Below are 18,342 nucleotides of genomic sequence, written 5' to 3'. Positions count from 1 at the left end.
ACCCCCCGTATCCGAAACTCCCACACCACAATCATTCTGCTGACAGAAACTCGTACATATCGCGTCGCATGTAGATCTTAATAAATTAGGGATTCTTTGAGGTTCTGTTGTCTAGTTTTATTTCCTGGTACTGTAGGTGAGCGGTGATCCTTGTCTGTGTCCAAAAGTCCAAGCTAGTGCAACTTACAGATTCGTAAGCGCCTCAGCGCAACATGCAACTTGCATGAGAAAACAGGGTTGCTGATGCAGCTTAAAACCGTCACTATGCCGAAAGTTGAGGGAACCTGGAATCTACACGGGCAATTCGGTACCTCATTGGACTTTTTCGTTATGGCCAGCTCTCTTAGTACTGTGCTCGGTCAACCTGGTCAAGGTAATTATAACGCGGCGAACACATTTATGGAGTCATTCTGCCAATATCGGCACAGCTTAGGACTTCCAGCCTCGGTCATAAACATTTGCCCCATTGAAGGTGTTGGTTTTGTGGCTGAGAACAGCGATGCCCGTAGGAAGTTGAAGTCTCGGGGACATTGGTTCTTAAATGAGCGTGTACTACTCGAATTCTTACAATTGGCAATCGTGGCGTCGAACATTGGAGTTACAACAGACGCCGAACAAGAGTCTTGGGTCAACCACAGCCATATAGTCATGGGTCTCCGATCTGAAGTAAGCCTTGGTGATCCATCTAATCGCACGATATGGCGACGCGACCGCCGAATGGGTGCGTATCACAACGCCATGAATAACCATTCATCGTCAACACTCTTGAATGAGCCCGATAGAAGCGTGTTCCAAAGATTCATGGGTCGAGCGGTAAATGAGCCTGATTTCCTAGGAGAACAGGATAGCGTGGAGTACTTGGCACAGGAAATAGGCAAAAAGATTTTGAGCTTTACCACGGGACGCGATGATGACATTGACACAACTCTTAGTCTCGTGCAAGTAGGATTGGATTCCTTGCTGGCGATTGAGTTGCGAAGGTGGTGGAAACAGAGCTTTGGCGCAGAGGTTAGTGTCTTGGAGATCATGAATTGTGGAACGGTTTTAGGACTGGGAGGAATCGCTGCTGAAGGTCTGAGAAGACTGGTTGAGTTGGAATAATGTTTTCTTTTTTGTTTTGTTTTTGTTTTCGCAATTGCCAAGTTCCAAGGCTGATGAAGACGGTGAAGTGAATACTTGAGTCAAATAAGGCAAACCCCTTGGTTTGGATGAGAGCTGTCCTGACTATAGTAGTAGTAGTAGTAGTAGTAGTAGTAGTAGTAGTAGTAGTAGTAGTAGTAGTAGTAGTAGTAGTGGAATTGATATACCCACTATGGCTAGCCATAGTCTCACTGTCTCAGAGCTACTATCTAGAATTCTAGATGTGTGTCTAAGCCTGCAAGCAACACTGAATGGATTGGTCTCTGTGTACGAGAATATTAAGCATGAGGAAGAAAACAAAACATGAGGCTACATAACGCGCTCGCTCAATAACAACACTCTTCTAAGCCCAATTTGGCGCCTATGGATATTCAGAGTCTAAATTACACAAAATTATTGAGAAGAATGCTCGAGTATCAACTTAAATCAAACACTTTACTAATCAACAAGAAAATAGATGTTAAGAATATTGTATTAAATACCATCACTCTTTTTTATCCCTATTCTTTCTAATATAAATAGCACCAAAGAACTTCTGGCAAGGATGTCTCGGAGCATATACCAGACAGCTTGTCGTTCAAACCATCCTCAACTTTTTACGTATAACGAGCTTCACTTGATTACGTGAAAAAAATAAAAATAAAAATAAAAAACGATCGTCTTCTTCATGTGATTCCCAGTCTCAAACCGGCAAATTGAGGCGCTCATGGAATACGGTAATGTAGTGTCGGTTCGTGCGGGATCATCGGCTACAACGGTAACATGAAGGGATACATATAGGCGTTGCTCAACATCTCCAAAATCGTATTGACGCAATCAAATCAACATACCAAAATGTCCAGGCTCCTCACAATGGCAAAGACTTTGACGTCGCGATATCCATGGGTTTCGCAGCCTTTTATAGTCAGCGCTCCAATGCGTGTAATGTCAGGGCCAGCGTTGGCTGTGGCCGTCTCCGGCGCCGGCGGCTTGGGATTCATCGGACCAGGTGCTAAAACTGAAGACTCTATGGCAGATTTACGAGAAGCGTCGTCAATAATTCGCGGATCAGAGTCGTTCTCCAGTATATTGTCTTCTGTTGACTCGGTTCTACCCATTGGCGTGGGCTTTCAGCTATGGAGTGACGATGTCGAAATTGCCGCTGATGCTGTCAAGGAAATCAAACCTTGCGCTGCATGGCTTTATGCGCCGAGACACGGCCAAATGGACCTGGATAAGTGGTCACTTAAAATCCGCACAGCCTCTCCTCAAACACAAATATGGATCCAGATAGGAACATTGGCCGAGGCAAAAAAGCTTCTGCGTAGCTCCCAGCTACCGGATATAATCGTGGTTCAAGGTTCGGAGTCTGGCGGTCACGGTCGTGCGAAAGATGGTCTAGGCCTTATCTCCCTGTTACCGGAAGTGGCTGATATGGCTGAAGGGAGCCAGATTCCTCTATTTGCTGCGGGAGGAATTGCTGATGGAAGAGGCGCGGCTGCTGCTTTGTGTCTGGGTGCTTCTGGTATTGTCATGGGGACTCGGTTCCTTGCTGCCAGTGAGACACGCATTAGTCGTGGTTACCAAAACGAAGTTGTGCGAGCTGACGATGGAGCTGTGAACACCACGCGAACCTTACTTTATAACCACCTTCGAGGCACCTTTGGCTGGCCGGAGGAATATATGCCACGGACGATCATTAACAAGTCTCATGTAGAGCAGCTGGCAGGTGCATCATTTGAGGATCTTAAGAAACTTCATGACGAGGCTCTGAAAGCCGGAGACAGCGGCTGGGGACCGGAGGGAAGACTGGCCACTTACGCTGGGGCGTCTGTCGGATTGGTTCGCGAAGTTAAGGATGCAGGATCTATCGTTCGGGAGGTACAAGAAGCTACGCAAAGGATACTCGGGGGATTTTAATCAGGTTGCTTAAGGTGAGCTCATCACAACTGCTATAACGAACAATGGGAGGTTCATATCTATACGTGGTATCTGGGCCCTGGTAGGTTCAATGACGGAGGGAGTTCCCAATCATAATTGTTTAAACAGGTTCGATATGGAAACACTTCCCAATCCCATGACGTGGGAAGTAACCACCCATAGATACGAACCTGGAATTAAAAATAATTGTATGCATAACACCAAGAATATTTTCCATGAATGATATTTCAATCAAACGTCTAGTACTTTGCAAACAATAGGGTATCTAACACAAAACCAAACGCCAATCCGTACTGTATCCTCCCGCCGTTCGTTACAGCTCTAATTCCTCAACCTCCATACCACATTCAAAGCAAGTCTTCACAGTCATCCCCGTCTCCGGATTTTCTACCTGTCGACCCCATTCATGCACATGCTTCTTCTTCCCACCGAGGTCATCACCAAAATTACCACCAGCAGGTCCCTGCCGATTACGGCGATAAGCCTCGACTCGAGTTCGCTTTTTCAAGTCAGTCAGCTTTTGCTTGAATTTGACTTCTCTCCTGCGTTTCTTTTCTGCTTCGCGTCTCTCAAACTCTGCGTCGAGAGCCTCCGGTGAGCCCCATTTTTTAGGTGAGAATGCGTACTCCTCGACTTGGAAGCGTAGGTAGAGCATCATGTCGTTCCAGGTGGATTTGTGAGGGTTGGGCTTTTTGAGATGCGGGAGAAGCTCCTCGTCTTTAAGTTCCGCTGTTGAGAAGTTAGATTTATGTAAGAAGTTTGCATGGTCTGGATAGAACTCACGATCCGTCAAAAGGTAATCCTCCCTTGCTTCAGTCTTTGTCAACATGCTATACTTTTCTGGAAATTTGTCTTTGCAAGTGTTGCACACGCAACACTTGAACGCCTCCTCCCACTTCCAATCAATCTCTAGGCTACCACACTCTCTGCACGCCCGTTGACTAGCCTGTTCATCAAGCACACTCAACCCTGGCTCGAAAGGACCAGCCTTGTTCCTCCTCAAATCGTCCAAGAGCAGTTTCCGCTCCCATTCCTTCTGCGTCATATTCGCCGGCTTCTGCTCCTTGCCATCACTTACGTGCAGTACTTTGTTATGTGGATCATCCTCCTGCGTCAGGAAACCACCCTTTGTATCGGTCATCTTACTAAACTCGTATTCGACATATTTGGAGAATGCCCGCGCGGGTTTGATGCTTTCGAGAGGTCGGTTGTTGGCTGCATCGCGAAGTGTGGAAGGTCCCTGGGTTGATGTCATCGTGTTGAAGGATCGCTTTACGCCGGATACTTTGGAAGCGTTCGTTGACTGGCCTGCTGCTGCAGCAGATTCGGCTTCGCGTTGCTCACGTATGGCTTTGGCTTTCATTCGGTTGATTTCCTGCTCAAATTAGACCTGAAATGAAATGCAAAAGGTTGTAGATCATACTATTCGGCGCTGTTGTTCTGGCGTGATAGGGCCACGCGGAAGCTGGCCTTGTTGCACCGCCGGGGCTGGCGGAGTGGTAGGKCTCTCCATGATGGTATGACTTGATCGATCTCAATACCAGACTGTGGTTGCAAAAAGAGAAAATGAAGTTGAAAGTGAAGGCCGCCACATCTGGATTCCGCAGGCTCCAGCCGGGCAGCCAATTACGTAGGATCTGATACAGATCGCCCCGCTTCGTTCACTTCCCCGATTGGCCAGATCTATATCTATGTACTTTCTACGAAGACATCCTACATTCGTCCAAAGAAAGGAACCATGAATGTACAAGTGGTATCAATTCGATTTTGATAGCCAATTTGTATTACGACTTAGACTGGGCAGCATCAGCCTGCCATGCCCTCTTGAAAATACCCGCTAATCTCAGAGATTCCACCGTATCCTTTGTTCGTAATTCCAAGAACCCTTCCAAATCTTTCCAAAACTCCTCGGTTTGCAGAACCTCAAATCCACTGGCGCCCTCCGCTGGTTTCGAGGGATACGGCTCCGTTTCAGTCACCTTGGCTCCCGCACCCGTAGGCGACTCTGTGACTTCTGGTTTGACCGATGCGCCTCCCATGATCATGATACCGAACTCGACTGTTTTACCTCCGCCGAGGACTTCGGGTTCTGAATCGCCTAGAATCTCGGCTAGGGTCCGTTCTGAGCTCCCGCCGACAGGTTTCTTCTTATATAATATCTTGATCTTATCCGCTGCTGGCGGCTGCGTCCCGTCAGCCGCAACGGTCCGTTGGCGCACTGCTTCGCGCAAGTCGTGAATGCTTGTCGTCGTGAGGGGGACATTGTCCAGCGATATGTCGAGAACGGGATTTCTTGCAGATTTCAATTGAATGGTGACTGATTTCGCGGAGCCCGGCGCAGCTGAGGTTTTGATCTTCTTTGCCATTGGAGGGTGCGGGGCTTGTAGGCGGGGGAGTGTATACTATCGAAGGTCAGATGTCAGCATTATGCCCTCAACTTGCAGAATATATCTTATCGAGCCAAAATATCAAATGAGGGACCGAGACACAATGCAGTCAAGACAGATACGTACTGGCACGGGCAGCCGTGTCGTCACCGGGTCGGCAACATAGTCGTACGGCAGCCTGATGGGCTTTGTGTCTACCGACTGTAAAAAGCTTCTGGTGAATGATGCTTCGGTCATTTTGAGTATGTGTCTTCCCCAACTGTAATCTGTATTACTGAGAACAAATGAAAGTAAACAGTCTGGTCGGGTGTATCAAGCGTCATGAGAGAAGGAGCTCTGGCCAGTTCCACCGCCCACAAACAGTGGGGCCGATTCTGCCGAGCCACACCGCTTCGATACCGAAAAAAAAAATGTTTAGCCTCTTATCGTCGGCGCGGTGAGATTTGCTCCATGAATTTTTATCACGATCAGTTTTTCTTGTTTGCTCGAATTTTACAGACTACAAAATGGGTGTCGGTCGTCGAATGAAAAAACAGGGGCCTCCTGCTCCATTGGATCAGGCCACCATAAATCTCATCAAGAAACGAAAGGCTGCTGAAGCTGAGAAAGCAGAAGGCGGGAAAAAAAGAAGAAAGGCAGTCGCAGAATCCGAACCTGAGCCTGAGCCCGAAACCAAGAAGATCAAGACAAAAGCAGTCAAGGCGAAAGCTAATGGTGCCGTCGCCAATGGTAAATCTAGCAAAGAACAGAAATCGGCAGCGCCCAAGAAAACTTCTGCAAAGGTTGAGAAGAGCAAAAAGTCAGCAAAAAAGGCTGTCGAGCCTGAACCGGAATCGGAAGATGACGATGACGAAAGCTGGGGCAGCGGCAGTGCTCCTGATCTCGATCAATTAATGCAAGATGAGTTCGGTGAATTGGACGATGTGAGCGATGGAAGTGACGCCGAAGATGGAAAATTCGACGAAGGATCGGTATTCGACTCTGAAGAAGAGGACCACCCACGAGAGAAGATGTTTTCAGACGACGAAGATGAATCAGATGCTGAAGAGAAGCTTACAGCAGCAAACATTGAAGGCTTATCCCGAAAACTCGACGAACAGCGCGAATTAGAGGAGGAAGAGGCTAGGCAGGAATTGCAAGACTCGGCCATGCAGACTAATATTGCCGGCGAACGGCCTGATATCTTTGGTGAGGCTGATACAGCAGCAAAAGCAGGAATCGCGCCAAACATGCAGCTACTTCGCACTCGTATTACAGACACCTTGAGAGTCTTGGGTGATATGGCATCTCTTGGGCAACCTGGAAAGTCTCGCGCAGACTACATGCAACTTTTGTTAGACGACATCTGCACATACTACGGCTATACCCCCTATCTGGCCGAAAAGCTCATGTCACTCTTCACTCCTATGGAAGCATTCGCCTTTTTCGAGGCCAACGAAATCCCTCGTCCCGTGGTTATTCGTACCAATACTCTGCGCACCAATCGCCGTACACTTGCACAGGCTTTGATCAATCGAGGTGTGGTTTTGCAACCCGTCGGTAAATGGTCCAAAGTCGGGTTGCAAGTTTTCGAATCTGCTGTCCCTCTTGGTGCTACACCAGAATATCTTGCAGGCCACTACATTCTGCAAGCTGCGTCATCTTTCCTTCCCGTGATGGCGCTCGCCCCGCAAGAAAACGAGCGCGTTCTCGATATGGCCTCCGCTCCCGGTGGTAAGACAACATACATCTCCGCCTTGATGCGCAACACTGGTATAGTCGTGGCCAACGATGCCAGCAAAGTCCGTACCAAGGGTTTGATTGGTAACATCCACCGTCTCGGCTGCAAAAACACGATCGTCTGCAATTACAACGGTCAAGAAGCTTTCCCCAAGATCCTCGGTGGTTTTGATCGAGTATTGCTCGATGCTCCCTGTACCGGTACTGGTGTCATTTCCAAGGATCCTAGTGTCAAGACCAACAAGTCAGAACGCGATTTCTTGGCTATCCCACACATGCAAAGACAACTTTTGCTTGCCGCGATAGACTCGACAGACCATCACTCCAAGACTGGGGGTTACATTGTTTACTCGACATGTAGTGTTACCGTCGAAGAGAATGAACAAGTCGTCCAATACGTCCTACGCAAACGTCCCAACGTCAAGATTGTGGATACCGGTCTCGGAAGCTTCGGATCTGAGGGTTTCACGAGCTACATGGGCAAGAAGTTTGACGAGAAGATGACTTTGACCAGACGCTATTTCCCGCACCGAGAGAACGTCGATGGGTTTTTCGTCTGCAAACTCAAGAAGACCGGCCCCAGCCCCGGAGCCAGCAAGACGAATGGTGCCGCAGCTTCCAACGGCGTGAAATCCGATAAATCCGCTTCGGAAGCTGGCGATACTGATGTCGAGGTCATTGACAAGACCCCTATCACAGATGACAATGGCAACACCGTCGGTGAAGAAGCCTTTGGGCCATTCGATGAAGACGAGGACGCCGAACTCATTGCTCGCGCCGAACGCAACCGACTAAGGAGGAAGGGTATCAACCCCAAGGCCGTCTTGGACAAGAAAGCGAAGAAAGACCAAAAGAAGGCCAATAAAGAGGATGCCGCAGCCAGCCCTGCGTCGGAAAAGGAACAACCATCCACAGAAGAGGAGAGTGTAGACAAGAAAAAGAAGGGCTCCAAGAAGGAAAAGAAGGAAAAGAAGCCTGCTGCCGAAGCTGAAGCTAAAGCACCGGAAGAAGAGAAACCCGTTGCAGATGCATCCTCTTCGCCTTCCTCTTCCTCGAAATCGAAGAAGACCAAAAAGGTAAAGAAGTAGAGAGTGAATTATGCAAAAATTCCTCCTCAATGCTTCTTACTTGCTTAAGTTCATTCTGTTATCATGTTTACAGGCATTGGGTCGGGCGTTTTATGAAAAAGTTGAATCTATCTATTGTACATCGGTTGTCTTCTACTGTAATCAAAATTCCTCAAAGTGAATCCTATCTTATTGTAATGTTTCATTGCTATATATGACCGCTGCCTCAATGAGATAGGGTTTGTTGCGTTTACGTGTGACTGGGTATTTATGAGTTTAATCCCTGGGCAGTACAAGAATTGCAGGAGTCTTATAAGATTACCTGGGATATCTCTATGGATGGTCATTCTAAGCTACTGTTTTCTGCCTATTTCTTGCTGGTGGACTTGAGCAAAAGTGGCTACCTTAATTCACATATACAGAGGGCCGAATCTCGTTGTATTGCACTTTAAATCGCTGCCTGTGTATCAATCTCGAAATGGTATAAAAACATCATATTCCTGCACCATAACAATCTTATATAAATGAATGGCCGTTGCTAAACCACAAACTCGGCATTCGTCCATAGTAGTCTCATCTGCCCCCTTTCCTCTGAATATCCAGACAAAATCGGGATCGAGACATCTCACTTCCGGTCAGTATGAGTAATAACTTCAAATGCTAAGTATAGTCAGCAATCCGGTAATCTCTGTGTAGTTGAGATAACTGGATACTCACCTGTCTTGATGGAACGAATCACCGAATTTGAGTCCGTGGATGTCTTTCGCGAAGGCAGTGAAGCAATAGCGTGTTTCTTGGCGAATGCTTCTTCCTCCTCCTCTTCTTCTTCCTTTTCTTTTTCACGAAGCATCAAGACAATGGCAAGCTGGTCGCGATCGGTCACGGATCGGATAGAGGGGAGTAGCTGCATCGTGGTGGTTGAAGGTTCCAAACAGGTATCGAGTATGTAGCAAAAGAGATAGAAAGTGCAGATTGGTACACGGTGCCTTTGAGAGGTTGGATCAGGCGGATGAAAGTTTCTAAATTCGATAATGTGTTGAACAGTGCTAGTTTGTCTAGCTAGAGGAACTGATGTTTACAAGGGGATTATCCTGTCTTTTATAACCTTCTCAATCGACTACATCCCACCTGGCACGGATAAGAAACAGCGTCAAACCTGACTGGGATTCGACTTCTACGTCTGTCATTAAGGAGATTGAGCGTCATTATCCGAAAGAATAGATGAATATTCTCAGTGAATCACGAATTGATCATGCTGGCAATTTCGGCAAGGACATTAGGGCTAGCATGTGGGATCCGGCCGGAATCAGGTGGGATGATCCTTTGGTATCCCGGATCCCACTCAGCCACTACATTGGAGTTATGGCATACTTTTTCTTTCTTTCACTTTTACTTCACGAATAATTAGCACACTCGGGCAATATTGTGAGATTGGGCCCGAAAAGTTTTGTTAGTTTTCCGTCTTTCCTTTTTTATCTGATATCTACACACTATTGCTATGAGGGAACTTGATGTCATACACGATTTCCACTACAACATTATTTCATGTCTTCAAAGTGAGTAGGAAATCTACCAGCCGTGATGAATATGCTGGGTAAGGCGCTAGCTCATCATGATACCATGATGACAAACGAGGCACCGAGAATACATGTAACGGCACCCCATTGACGGTTGCAAGTCCACCTTGCGAGATCCACGTATGGTAGTCGGGCGTGCCTACGAGTTTCGATTGCGCCAGTTCTATTCCATTCTCTGCAACGATAGCCTCATCGCTGTCAGTTCCTCTGCCTCCAGCAGCAACAGTTGATACCTTGGTACTGTAGAAGCAGAGGACGACAGCACTGGCCAGCAGGCCTGCAGATCCGAGCACGTTCGCCAGTCGGTGATCGCTCGACTTGTATAATGTGCTTTGATGCTCATAGATCTTTTTCAGCTGCACAGCATGATAGACAGCCTCGCGACCATCGGCAGACTGGGTCCAGGCACGAAGCACATTCTCAACGTCGGCATCATGGCAGTTAATACAGCACCGCTTGTACTCCAGGAGCCTGAGGTTGGCATACATCTTGAGCGAGACAAGATGGTGCAGAGTGAGATTGAGGCCGAGAAAGGGACTTACATCTCCAGCCGAGTCCGAAAAGAATGTATGTTCCAGATCATCTGTTTGCTCTATATGGGCCCGCCAATCTTGAAGATAGCCCTTCCATGTACGGACGCGATCCGCGGTGCGATTGAGCTCAGGTGATCGGTAACTTAGATGATGCTCCTCATGAGTTTCACGGCAAATTCCCCATAATTCAGACATGAATGAACACAAACTGAAGTGATTGTCTTCCAAGGACAGCCGCGGCATGCGCAGGTACCCAGTCATAAATCCCTGTGTTTCAAGCCCGTCACGCATCATGGTCGAGAAGGCGCTTCGGGACCGACCTGCAGGCTCGTACCAGTGTAAGCGGGTGCGAGCTTCTCTTGTTTCAGCGCGCCATAGCTCGTCGGAGACAGGGAGCGATAGTCGGATCTCCTGATAGCGGAGAGTGGGTGGGCGATCCAATATGATGCACAGGTATGCATCAATACGCAGGACAGCATAGACCAGTCTGAGAAGAAGAACACCAAAAGATCAACAAAGACTCTGGAGAAAGGGAGAAAGCTGTGGATTACCGTTTCATCTGCTCTGCTTGCACCCATCGTTCTTCTGCCAACTGTCCTTGATCTTCAGGGAGCCATTGATTGTTCAAGATACCCAGCCGTCGAAACATCGAAACGGCAATGTCGATCCATTGCGCAGACCAGTTCAAGGTGGATGTTGACGCCTGTGAAGAGTTAGCACGCTGTTTCGTTTGACCTCGGGATGTTTTTGATGAGGCCTACATCTACCGAAATTGCGTAGATCAAAGCGATTACCAGCGCCTGCAGGGTTTGCAATGGAGTTTCCGTCCCGGGTTTATCGGTTAAGTCTTGCTCTGTCTATTTCGTCCTTCAGCGTCTCGGATCAAAACTACAGCTACCAGTTGCGCGAAGTACTCACTGTTCTCACTATCAATGCCCGTGTCAATTTCTGGCTTATCTCATCAAGAAGCAGGTGGTGTCGGTTGGCATTCTGCATCCACATAAGAGCGCTCGTCAGTAGTGTACTCGTTGTCTCGGCCTTAAAGGTCGGTACATGCAGCAGTGGCCAAGCCTGGTGGAATTGCTTGAATTCGGCCGATTTTATTTGTGCCGTGATGAGCTGAGCTTGGCTAGGCGGCGCAAAAGTTGTGCTGTCGACCATCTGCATCTCCGTCAACAGATCAGAGGGCAAATGGCCCCCCGTCTCCGTAGACAGAGGTAGCGGGAGTTCAAATGGCAATGCTTTGACTGAAGGAACGTTCTCACAATATGCTGAAGAATCTGTGCCTGAGGTGGGTAGAGAGGTTCCCGGAGGCATTTCAATGGTTTCTTCTGTAAGCAGCTGCATAGGATCCAGATTCATGCTCGTTGTGGAGAGGCTATTGCTTCCACTATTAGGAATGCTACTCGATACGATTGTACCGCTTTCTACTACTGTGACTGCTCCCGAGTATGAGCTGTCTCGCGTCCCTGACGACAATGCTTGCGTGCCAGACGATTCCCGTACGCAAGGCTCACCCAAATCGACACATGCGGAACATGGTTGAGCAGAGTCGCATTTAGTCTTTCGTCGCCGACAGGTCTGACAGGCTGACGGAGTGCGTTTAGCTTCGTCTAGAGATGGTACATTGTGCTGCAGCATATGACGACTCAGAATATCGCTGAAAAAAATGAAATCAATAGAATTTCTTGCAAACGGATGTCTTCTCCATACTTACTTTCGCGCAAAGCTTCGGTCACAGATCAAGCACTTATGCGGGCGGGAGGACGTGTGGCTCACCAGATGGCGGTTGAGATGCTCTTTGCGCAGAAAGGACTTGCTACAGTCCGGAATTATGCAGACAAAAGGCCCCGACAATCCCATTCTCGTGATTTGATGGGATGATACAGCATGGTGGCTGTTCAATTACAAGAGGGGGACAGATTATTTGACCAGCTGACGGGAAGCGAGCTGCCTAACTAATGGTAAATTAATTAAGCTTTTGTCTATATCTAGCGTATTGCAACAGATAAGGTACTGATACGTTTGTGAAGAGAAGCAGCCAAAAAAATATTTGATTCTAGATAGTCATTCCTGTCTAGCTCAGGCTTTACAATGATCAATAGACAATAAAACTCTGTGCATGTCACTCGTATATTGAAATGCTCCCTCTTGGGCTAGAAACTGGAGACGTAAATGATGTGTAACCCATATACTTCAGTATATAAAAATGCTATAATATACAAACTTGTCATGCCAACGATTTAAAAAAAAAATCAGAGCATGGCTTTAGGGAAATTCTTGACTGCCTGTCGAACACCCAAATCGGCCAAAATCTCTTCCGTACCGCCGAGAATGGCATCGAATTTGTAACCTCTGTTGAAGTTTTCGATAATCTTGCCCATACCGGATTGAGTCAGGCCACGACCACCGAAGATGTTGGTTGCGGAACTGGCGATTTCGCCGGCGCATTGGGTTGAGTAGGATTTAAGGAGTGCAATGGGACCGGCCAGATGTTTCGCTTGTTGTGCGTAGCTCATTTGGCACATTTGGTGCGTGAGGGATTCAAGCCAGGCTTGATTTGCTTCCACTTGGGAGATCATTTTGGCGAGTCTGTTCGAGTTGTGTCAGTAATTGTTATACAATGTGTGAGTGGAATGGAGACATACTTCTGACGAATAGCAGGCTGCTCAATGAGTGGCTTCTTAAATACAACCCGTTGGTTGCACCACTTCAGGCATTCTTCAACAATAACACGAGACATGCGAATCACGGCGGCTGCCATCATGTATCGCTCGTGGTTGAAATTGCTCATGATAACGACGAAACCCTTATCTTCTTCACCCAGCAAATTTTCCACGGGGACCTTGACATTATCGTATTGCACAAAGGCGGTTCCTGCAGCTGTGGAATAGGACGTCTTGATAAGGGTGGTCTCAACGCCTTCGCTACGGGGAACCAAGATCACAGAGAAACCTTTCTTGGTTCGGCATCCAGTCACAAAGTAATCGGAGAACATGCCGTTTGTGATCCATTTCTTGGTTCCGTTGATAATGTAATGTTTGCCATCTGGAGTCTTCTCGGCAGTGGTGCGAAGACCCGCGACGTCAGAGCCTGCAAAGGCCTCGGTGATAGCGAGACACATCTTCTTCTTGCCGGAAAGTACCTCTTCCATCAACTGATCTCTCAAAGGCTTATTCTTCAACCACTGCTTGACAGCTGTGAGACTGATAGACATGCCGGCCATATTACCATCTTGGTAGCCTATATCGCGATTAGCTTGATATCAATGGCCAAATCTTTACGACGTACCTCGTGCACTTGATCGAACCATCTCCTGAGTCAAAATCATATCGTGGAAAGAATCAAATTCTTTACCATCCACCACGCCACCCAACAACTGGCGGCCGTGAAGGTGTTCGCCCGGGCCCAATCTCATAGCCAAGATATTGGTTTCCGCCATACGGTCGATCATTTCTTGACTGATATAGGTGCCATCCTTCTCCTTCTGTTGGGCTTCCGGCGTGACATACTTGTCGGTGAATTCGCGGGCAGCCTTCTGCAGACGACGGTGGCTTTCATTGAAGTATGGGCTGCTAAACTCCGGTCGCAACCACAAAGGCTCGGCGTATGGTACAGCACTGAGGTCACCAGGCTTCTGATCAATGACCTCAGGTGTCTCGCCTTCAAGTGTTCCTATGCAGAGATCCTTGTATTTCGTCAAGACTTCCTGGCGATGAAGCTGGTAAAAGTCGACGGTGGCATCTTTCCCGGCGACTTGGGCCAACACCACATTTCCACCGGGATGGGCATCGAGAAAGTCCGAGAGATCGTAGACTTTGTGATCGATGATGACCCAGCAGTCTTCGGCGGTGTTGTGCTTGGCCACTTCGGCGCGGCTAAGGGCGGAGTGCGGCATGATGAACTTCGTGCTGGCTGGAAGAGTTCAAATAACAAGTGATCATATAATGAGGACCTAACTGGACATACCAATCGATTGGAATATACTCGTCTGAAAAGAGAAGATGAAGACAAAGAAAATATAAGCAGCAAGTAACAGCTGACAGGATATCCGGGGAAGGGGCGCTATACCGGACTCGGCGCTCAGCCGAGGCTGAACTCGGTAGATCTTAAAGGTTACAACAGGGCCATTAGCGCCAATAGGAATCGAATCTATACTGAAAAGATAGAGTGTTTCTAATCGTGACTCGCTCATTGGTCGACATTTTTAGTTCACATGCCGTTAGTCTTAATCACAATTGTCGCACCTTAAAAAATCGAGAATAACTTCATTACTATGTAAGCAGTAAATCAAGCCTCCGTGAGTTTCTCTTTCAGATAGTTGCATATCTCCAAATGACTATTGTAGACATGCGTATGATTAATGCCGTTGGCCCGTTTCAAAGGCAAGAACTGACCGGAAATATAAAATTTCCGTTATCGACACGGATACGACGATCTAACATCAGCTACCACACCAAATTCTTTCTACATAATAGTGCAACTATTTGATAGGAATTCCCTTCGTCACAATAAATACAGCTTTGCAGCTATAGTAATTATTACAAAAGAAACCAAACAATCGACAAGCAGCGCAAATTCAAAGAGGACTTTCGTCCCCCGCCGCGGGGCATTTATACAAAAAATTTTCTCCGTCGCACTCATCCTTCGCACCTCACCAATTCTCGAAAGTAGAAGTCACTCTTTTCAAAATGTCATCTCAAACGCCCACTCAGCAGACAAACAATGCCAGCCATGTCGACCAGGCACCCTCCTCCGCAACCGCCGCCGTCCTCGTCCCCTCCGCGCCCGTACCAGACGACGTTCGAAAAGTCCGCGGCGTCGATTTCAACGACTACGTCGATCGCGACATAACAGTATCCGAGCTTGTATCGAATATGTCGACCATGGGATTCCAGGCTAGTGCCATCGGAGAGGCCGTACGGATCATAAATGACATGCGCGCATTCCGCGATCCGGAGACTGGCGAAGGCACGACTGTTTTCATGGGGTATACGAGTAATTTGATATCGTCCGGGTTGAGGGAGACGTTACGGTTTTTGGTGCAGCATAAACATGTCTCGGCGATTGTGACCACAGCTGGCGGCGTTGAAGAGGATTTGATCAAGTGTCTTGCGCCGACGTATCTCGGCGCTTTCAGTACACCGGGTGCAGGGCTCAGGGCACAAGGGTTGAACAGAATTGGAAATTTGATCGTCCCGAATAGCAATTATTGTGCATTTGAGGATTGGTTGATTCCTATCCTGGATAAAATGGTTGATGAGCAGGGGGACTCGAAAGTTGTAGCCGCCAAGTCTGGGGATCCAGATGATGAGTTACATTGGACGCCATCGAAGATTATAAACAGATTGGGTAAAGAGATCAACAATGAGGAGTCGGTGTGCTACTGGGCATGGAAGAACGACATTCCAATCTTTTGTCCTGCATTGACGGATGGATCATTGGGCGACATGCTCTACTTTCATACATTCAAAACCTCGCCCAAACGTCTCCGAGTGGATATTGTCGACGACGTGAGACGGATAAATACCATGTCTGTACGCGCTAAAAGGGCAGGAATGATTATACTGGGAGGCGGAATTGTTAAGCATCACATTGCCAATGCATGTCTGATGCGGAACGGCGCAGAAAGCGCGGTGTATATCAATACAGCCCAGGAATTTGACGGGAGTGACGCGGGGGCACGTCCCGACGAAGCCGTTAGCTGGGGCAAGATCAAGGCTGGCGCGGATAGTGTCAAGGTTTATGCGGAGGCTACAGTTGCTTTCCCATTGATTGTTGCCAGTACTTTTGCAAGGGCCAGTCGGGATGGCGATGCTGGATCAAAGTAAGGGACCCCGCAGAATTGAGCGGATTGACTTTTGTCTCGTCGATCCTGAATAGATTCCCGGGGAACCTTCACTGCAGGGATCTCAGAATCTGGCACTACATTTGAACCAATGTGCTACGTCCCATGTCTGGACTACATGCTGTTCGCCGCCGTAGCCCCAAGTGGGCCGAGGGGCATTATGCATAAGCTCTGGCACCCTGGTGTATCCATATCTCTTCTCTATGGCGAGATGATAATCTACCAAATGACTCGAGTCACTCGACAACGCTCGATCGATATCCCGCGAAACATCATGGGTTGAAGGCACGTGGCGAATCGCCATTGTTATAGCCCGCCATATTTGTCCAAATACTATCAAACAGTCAATTCGGAAACACTGTCCATAATTGCCGAATCAAATGGAGCTTAAATTATAAAATCTTCCACGTCGAATAATACTCCGTCCATAGACGTTACGGATAAACATAAGCTCCAGATTTGCCACTGTACCTTAATTCAATCACATCCAGACCGATACCGGATGGGTGGAACCGTGGGTTGCCATCGAAAATTATCGAACACTCAATTCCTTTTTTTCAGAGAATTGATTCGCTATCTGTACAGAGTAAAAGCGAGTCGATCAAGTGATTTGTGAATATCTGAAGATCATGACTCCGTATCTTGACAACTGTACCCATCCATAGAGCAGACACAACGTGGATCAATGAAGAGGAGCTAAGCGTCCTCAAAGGGTAACGTCCGACAAGGCACGGTATTATGCACAATATGATACGATACAGTACGATACAGGACTGTAAATACGGTATAATTCTAGAGCGACGTTGAATTGGATCCCCGATTTTTCAGACGATCCACTCTGGGCCCGCCACATCTGGAGCATTTTCTTATCGGCTGGKCTTATCCGATGCTTCGTCTTCTTTCTTACGGAGTCTGACGGGACATACGACTGGCTAGATGTGTTTCTGTTTCAGTTGACAATTTACGAGTAGCTATTCATATCTACTATGTATGTCATAGGAGTAGTCGGGAACGAGGGGGAAATAAGGCAGACTCGTATCAAACGCGCGGCCAATCTGCATCGCCCACCTGCATTAGATGTTGCGACAAGTCAGCCTCCCGTCTTGCAGCTAGTAGGCATGCCACGATTCCAGATTGGCCGAGAACAGTGATCTGACAGCTACCCTTGACTCGTTCAGTTGAATATGCATAAGTGTGCTTCTGCCTACGAGGCAGCAGAGACATCTCCTTACACTTCCAAACTGTAAAATATGTAACTGTAAATTGACTCATCCGTATCCGTCAAGAAAAAAAGGGCTCGTTGAAACACGAGGCATTGATTGGCCAGAAATAAACGCAGGACCGCAAGGCTAATGCGCTCTGCTTGACGCACGTGATGAGTGAATGATAGGTGACTCAGTCTATGCAGTGGAAAGTTTCCGAGGAGATAACGGTTCCTTACGATACTCGAATCAGGAACGATTTTTCTTTCCGCCGAATGAATTGCAAATTGCAAATCTTGTACAAATCGTATTGGCCGGGAAGTCAGCGAGTTTGCCACAGACTCACTCCGTAGATAGTAGACGAAGTTGAACCGAGCATCCAAAACCGAGGATGAAGAGCTGCTAAGGCGGTGTGCCAGGAGGTTCCACCAAATAATTGGGGCCGGCCGCAGGAACTGGCGGAAGAGGGAGAGCAAGTCCCGAACGGGTCCGGCGCGGTACGTGTATCGTGACAGTACAGCGGTACAAAAGTGGATGGATGAATGGCGGTGGAGAGCTGTCAGCCAGTCGAACGCTTGATAATAGACAGCTAGGAATCCCGAAACAGTGCCTTGAAGATATATTACCGTCCTACTATTTTGGCTATGCCAATGCCAGAGCCTCATCAGCTGTCACCCGGCTGTCAGCCTGGTGAAATTGCACTCTACACAGGGCTGTGCATTGTTATGGATGTGTGGCTGAAGAAATAGATGGCTGCACTACACACCGAGTATTCACACTTGAGCAGGTTACGAGAAACTGCAGCAAGAAAACCTTCAGATCCCAAAAAAAAGGATGGGTCGATCGTTGACAGCTCGGCTTCGCCTCACTTTACCGCCCAGCCGACCAGTGATTTGGGATCTCGACATCCAGAACAGGCCTTTTTCCACTTTCAGAATTTTTTCAGTGT

At 47.8% G+C, this 18,342-nt stretch overlaps 8 protein-coding genes across 8 annotated transcripts; 3 read left to right on the top strand and 5 right to left on the bottom strand.

The window, feature by feature from the left end:
* Positions 1–1,974: 1,974 nt before the first annotated feature.
* On the top strand, positions 1,975–3,039 carry BHQ10_001963 (uncharacterized protein; the record flags this gene model as incomplete). Its single annotated transcript, XM_040874056.1, has 1 exon — positions 1,975–3,039. The coding sequence occupies one exon, from the start codon at positions 1,975–1,977 to the stop codon at positions 3,037–3,039; it is 1,065 nt and encodes a 354-aa protein (XP_040730468.1).
* Positions 3,040–3,373: 334 nt separating this feature from the next.
* BHQ10_001962 (uncharacterized protein) lies at positions 3,374–4,573 on the bottom strand (the record flags this gene model as incomplete). The annotated part of the gene is made up of 3 exons (XM_040874055.1): positions 3,374–3,789; positions 3,844–4,435; positions 4,484–4,573. The coding sequence occupies 3 exons, from the start codon at positions 4,571–4,573 to the stop codon at positions 3,374–3,376; spliced, it is 1,098 nt and encodes a 365-aa protein (XP_040730467.1).
* Positions 4,574–4,844: 271 nt separating this feature from the next.
* BHQ10_001961 (uncharacterized protein) lies at positions 4,845–5,684 on the bottom strand (the record flags this gene model as incomplete). The annotated part of the gene is made up of 2 exons (XM_040874054.1): positions 4,845–5,462; positions 5,574–5,684. The coding sequence occupies 2 exons, from the start codon at positions 5,682–5,684 to the stop codon at positions 4,845–4,847; spliced, it is 729 nt and encodes a 242-aa protein (XP_040730466.1).
* Positions 5,685–5,953: 269 nt separating this feature from the next.
* On the top strand, positions 5,954–8,254 carry BHQ10_001960 (uncharacterized protein; the record flags this gene model as incomplete). Its single annotated transcript, XM_040874053.1, has 1 exon — positions 5,954–8,254. The coding sequence occupies one exon, from the start codon at positions 5,954–5,956 to the stop codon at positions 8,252–8,254; it is 2,301 nt and encodes a 766-aa protein (XP_040730465.1).
* Positions 8,255–8,858: 604 nt separating this feature from the next.
* BHQ10_001959 (uncharacterized protein) lies at positions 8,859–9,143 on the bottom strand (the record flags this gene model as incomplete). Its single annotated transcript, XM_040874051.1, has 2 exons — positions 8,859–8,893; positions 8,951–9,143. 2 exons carry the CDS (start codon positions 9,141–9,143, stop codon positions 8,859–8,861), a joined length of 228 nt encoding a protein of 75 aa, XP_040730464.1.
* A 633-nt stretch (positions 9,144–9,776) lies between these two features.
* On the bottom strand, positions 9,777–11,705 carry BHQ10_001958 (uncharacterized protein; the record flags this gene model as incomplete). The annotated part of the gene is made up of 4 exons (XM_040874050.1): positions 9,777–10,830; positions 10,895–11,046; positions 11,105–11,200; positions 11,262–11,705. 4 exons carry the CDS (start codon positions 11,703–11,705, stop codon positions 9,777–9,779), a joined length of 1,746 nt encoding a protein of 581 aa, XP_040730463.1.
* An 893-nt stretch (positions 11,706–12,598) lies between these two features.
* BHQ10_001957 (uncharacterized protein) lies at positions 12,599–14,241 on the bottom strand (the record flags this gene model as incomplete). Its single annotated transcript, XM_040874049.1, has 3 exons — positions 12,599–12,935; positions 12,992–13,586; positions 13,635–14,241. The coding sequence occupies 3 exons, from the start codon at positions 14,239–14,241 to the stop codon at positions 12,599–12,601; spliced, it is 1,539 nt and encodes a 512-aa protein (XP_040730462.1).
* Positions 14,242–15,034: 793 nt separating this feature from the next.
* On the top strand, positions 15,035–16,174 carry BHQ10_001956 (uncharacterized protein; the record flags this gene model as incomplete). The annotated part of the gene is made up of 1 exon (XM_040874048.1): positions 15,035–16,174. The coding sequence occupies one exon, from the start codon at positions 15,035–15,037 to the stop codon at positions 16,172–16,174; it is 1,140 nt and encodes a 379-aa protein (XP_040730461.1).
* Positions 16,175–18,342: the final 2,168 nt, after the last annotated feature.

The sequence above is a fragment of the Talaromyces amestolkiae genome (genome assembly GCF_001896365.1).
Source record: "Talaromyces amestolkiae strain CIB chromosome Unknown scaffold2.1, whole genome shotgun sequence".
Classification (NCBI taxonomy): domain Eukaryota; kingdom Fungi; phylum Ascomycota; class Eurotiomycetes; order Eurotiales; family Trichocomaceae; genus Talaromyces; species Talaromyces amestolkiae.
The sequence above is the reverse complement of the archived record's forward strand: the minus strand, read 5'-3'. Positions and strand labels throughout refer to the sequence as shown.